The sequence below is a fragment of the Malania oleifera genome, chromosome 12 (assembly GCF_029873635.1).
Source record: "Malania oleifera isolate guangnan ecotype guangnan chromosome 12, ASM2987363v1, whole genome shotgun sequence".
NCBI classification, from domain to species: domain Eukaryota; kingdom Viridiplantae; phylum Streptophyta; class Magnoliopsida; order Santalales; family Ximeniaceae; genus Malania; species Malania oleifera.
The window spans coordinates 80,408,532-80,412,664 of record NC_080428.1 but is presented as its reverse complement, the minus strand read 5'-3'; the positions used below and the strand labels follow the sequence as shown (position 1 = coordinate 80,412,664).

At 41.7% G+C, this 4,133-nt stretch overlaps 1 protein-coding gene across 1 annotated transcript; it reads left to right on the top strand.

Moving 5' to 3' along the window:
• Window positions 1–1,205: 1,205 nt before the first annotated feature.
• Window positions 1,206–2,781, top strand: LOC131144651 (mitogen-activated protein kinase kinase 9-like). The gene has a single exon (XM_058093424.1). It carries the CDS (start codon window positions 1,299–1,301, stop codon window positions 2,469–2,471), a length of 1,173 nt encoding a protein of 390 aa, XP_057949407.1. The 5' UTR covers window positions 1,206–1,298; the 3' UTR covers window positions 2,472–2,781.
• Window positions 2,782–4,133: the final 1,352 nt, after the last annotated feature.

Sequence of the window (4,133 nt, the reverse complement as noted above, 5' to 3'; positions counted from 1 at the left end):
CTCACATCCTGAGACACTATATTAAATTGGCAGAAATAAATACAAGTACACACAGATTCCTTTCTTGGCTTACCAATTTCCTCTAAAAATCAGCCCAAGAACGACCCAAGAAAGCCTCTATTCACACCTGCGAAGAACCCTACATTTCTCCCTATCATTCTCCCTAATTTCCCTAAAAGAAAACCTTCCCAAGAAACTAAATCTATGTTTTTACCTTCCCTTACCAGTGCGTGAACCTCCGCTGCCGTCTCCTTCTCTCGTGCGGCCTCACTCTCCCGTGCAGTTGAAGGAACTCGCTGCTGCAGATGCTCTTTCTCACGGTTGCTGAAGAAGAAGACTCGCGGCTGCAGGTTGAAAAGAAATCTGAAGCTGCCCCCCAAAACCTGAATCTGTTCTGAAGCTGCTAGCGCACATCCATCTCAAATCCCCCTGCCCCTGTTGTTTTTTTTTTTTATTATTTACAATTATTAAAAAGCAAATTACATACATGCCCTCAACTAACAAAAAAGGAACAACAGCCATTGGATTTCCATAAAGAATGGACGGCTCAGATTCGTTCCAGATTCAAGCTTGACACTCCAACAGTAAGTCAAAGGAAAAAGAGTGTATTACTTGTCATTTTGTGCAAGGAGAGTTAGAGGGGGCTCTCTCTCTAAGAAGCTTTTTTCTTCACTGATTGGTGAGGTGAAGGGGTGTACAGGGGATCTAGGATCGGGTAGAGTCTGATTAGATCTTATACTACCATCATTTTATAGTAGATTTTTCTCCAAGTGCACGCTCCATGGACGTAGACAATCTTGCCGAATCACGTAAAATCTCTAGTTTACATTTTTATGTGACTGTTCTTTGTATTATTTATTTTATTGATTGGAAGATTAAAATCGCTGCGCATCAACAATTACTTTTTACTAAAATTTTAATCATAGACAAATTAACCAACATTTTTTATTCAACTAAACAACATTATTATACAAATTTGTCTATTTTAAGAAAGAAATTATATTTTATACTTTTCAAAAAAGGAAACTTACTTTTCCAAAAGGCAAACATGCCTTACATATGCAAAAATATAGGAGTATAATTTTTTTACACAAGTGAAAATGTTCTTTTATAATTTTATTCAATAATATATATTACCCGTTTTTACACCCAAAAACAAAAGAAAAAACAAAACCAAAGCATTAATAAATCACAAGAATAATATAAAATATATATAATTTTATTTATATATAGATATTAATATTGCGCACGTTGTCTGCTAACTGGTGAGTAAGCAGATCAATAATGCTGGCGATACAATGTATCAGAAGGCCATTTGCCAAATGTGGGACCCACCCTCAACTTGTGGCTCTTCCTTCTCAGTTCCTTCCCACCCCCCCTCATCTCTTTCGCACGTGCTTCCCTCTTCCCACCTATATATACTCCTCCCAGCTGTCACCCCTCTTAATTTGGTGAAGATCACCCACTCCCTCCCCACTCTCGGCGCACCTTATCCTATGGCCGTCGTCCGACACCGCCGCCAGCTCAATCTCTGCCTCCCACTACTCGACCTCCCCGATCGCCGTAACCCTCGTTTCCCCTTACCCCTCCCCTCCTCCTCTCTACCCCCCGCCGCTGCCGCCGCAGCCGCCACGGCGGCCGTAGCCAGTTCGGATCTCGAGAAACTCGGAGTCCTCGGGCACGGCAACGGCGGCACCGTTTACAAAGTCCGCCATAAGCGCACCGGCGCTGAGTACGCGCTCAAGGTGGTGCACGGCGACATGGACGCCACCATCCGCCGGCAGGTCTTCCGCGAGAGGGAGATCCTCCGCCGCACAGACTCCCCCTTCGTCGTCCGGTGCTACGGTTTCTTCGACGAGCCGGCCGGCGACATCGGAATCCTCATGGAGCACATGGACGCCGGCAGCCTGGGATCGTTGCTAGAGTTCGACGGCACCTTCTCGGAATATTCTCTGGCTGACGTGGCCCGCCAGGTCCTCAACGGCCTTAACTATCTCCACTCCCACAAGATCATCCACCGGGACATCAAGCCATCGAATCTGCTAGTCAATGGCAAGATGGAAGTGAAAATAGCGGATTTTGGGGTGAGCAAGCTCATGTGCCGCACGTTGGACGCGTGTAACTCCTACGTGGGGACATGTGCCTACATGAGTCCGGAGCGGTTCGACCCGGATACATACGGGGCGAACTACGACGGGTATGCGGGCGATATATGGAGCCTGGGGCTTACCCTGTTGGAGCTCTACATGGGTCATTTTCCGTTTCTGTCGCCGGATCAGCGACCCGACTGGGCGACCCTGATGTGCGCTATTTGCTTCGGAGACCCGCCGAGCTTGCCCCGGGATGCGTCCGACGAGTTTCGGAGCTTCATTCAGTGTTGCCTGCAGAAGGAGTCGAGCAAGAGGTGGACGGCTTCGCAATTGTTGTCGCACCCGTTTGTTTGTAGGGATCGGATATCGGAGTCTCAGTGATCCGAGTTCTTATGATCGGATCCGAAATTCCAATTTTCCTCTGTACATATTTGTAGTTACAGCATCTTTGTTAGTTTTTGTGGTAAATAAGGTGTTGAAAATGAGGGGATTTCATTTCCGTGCGGCTGGAAGTAGAATCAAAATCCAGGAATTTTCATTTCCATGTTTGGCTTGACAAAACTGCAAGCCAAGCAAGTTGGTTTTTCTACTTTGCAAAATGGCTGCTTCCCACGTTCTAGTTTACACTTATTAATTTTGAATAAGATTTAAATTATATGAATTTTAATGAAATTTAACATTCAAATTCAAATTCTCCAATAAAAACGGGAACATTCTTCAATTCGATGCATGGATGAAGGCTCTAAGTTCTATCCAAATTTTGTGTCTACAAACTTTGAATATGGTTTCATTAATGAAATCATACTCCCAAACCATTACTTAAACTAAGAAAATTAAATCATTTTAAATAGTTAATCAAAATTTGGTCAATAATTTTAAATCAGTATCCGATGATTAATCTAATGAACATTGAATTGCATTTAAAATTTTAATGCATTACAAGTTAATATTGGTCTTCCTATAATAATCAAATGAACATTAATTTCTAGAGTAATACAATTATTGTTATTTAAAATTATTAACATTTTTTGTAATAATATACATGATACATAATTTTATTTATTTTTAAGATATTAATTTAATCATTTTTATTGAATGGGCATCAAACCAAACTGAATCGATAACCAACAAATTTAAAATTTTGAATCAAAAGCTCAATTTTGAGTTCGCTACCAAGGATTTGGGTTACCTTAATTACTTCCTTGGTCTTGAAGCTACCTGCCCCACTAATGGTCTCCTTATCAATAAACTGTAATATGCACGGGACATTCTCACACGTGCTCAATTACTTGACAACAAACCAGTCCACACCCCAATAGTTGTTTCCCAACACCTATTTGATGATCGTCCTCTGTTTTCGGATCCCATGCTTTACAGATCTCTCATTGGTGCTCTTCAATATCTGACTATCACATGTCCTGATATTGCTCATGCTGTCAATTTTATCAATCAATTTCTTCATTCTCCAACTGAAGACCATTTCCTTGATGTCAAATGTATTTTTCACTATATTAAGGGCATACTGCATTTTGACCTCACTTTTTATCCATCTATTGCTCCTGGTGCTTTGTTGCTTACTTCGATGCAGACTGAGCAGGATGCCCTAATGCTCGTCGTTCTACCTTTGGTTATTGTATTTATCTTGGCGACAATTGGATGTCTTGGAGTGTAAAGAAACAACCTATTGTTTCTCGCTCTAGTTGTGAATATGAGTATCGTGCCTTAGCTTTCACTGCTACCAAACTTCTTTGGCTCACGCATCTCCTTCATGATCTCAAAGTCCCTATTCCACAATAGCCTCTTCTACTTTGTGACAACAAGAGTGCAATCTTCTTGACTTCCAATCCAGTTTCTCACAAGCGGTCAAAGCATGTTGAGTTAGATTACCACTTTCTTCGTGAACTTGTTTTCGCTAGCAAACTTTGCACCCAGTATGTACTCTCTCATTTGCAAGTTGCCGACATCTTCACCAAAAGTGTGTCAATACCTCTTTTTGAATTCTTCCTGTAATGACCAGAAGAATAATGATATTTAAATAATAGA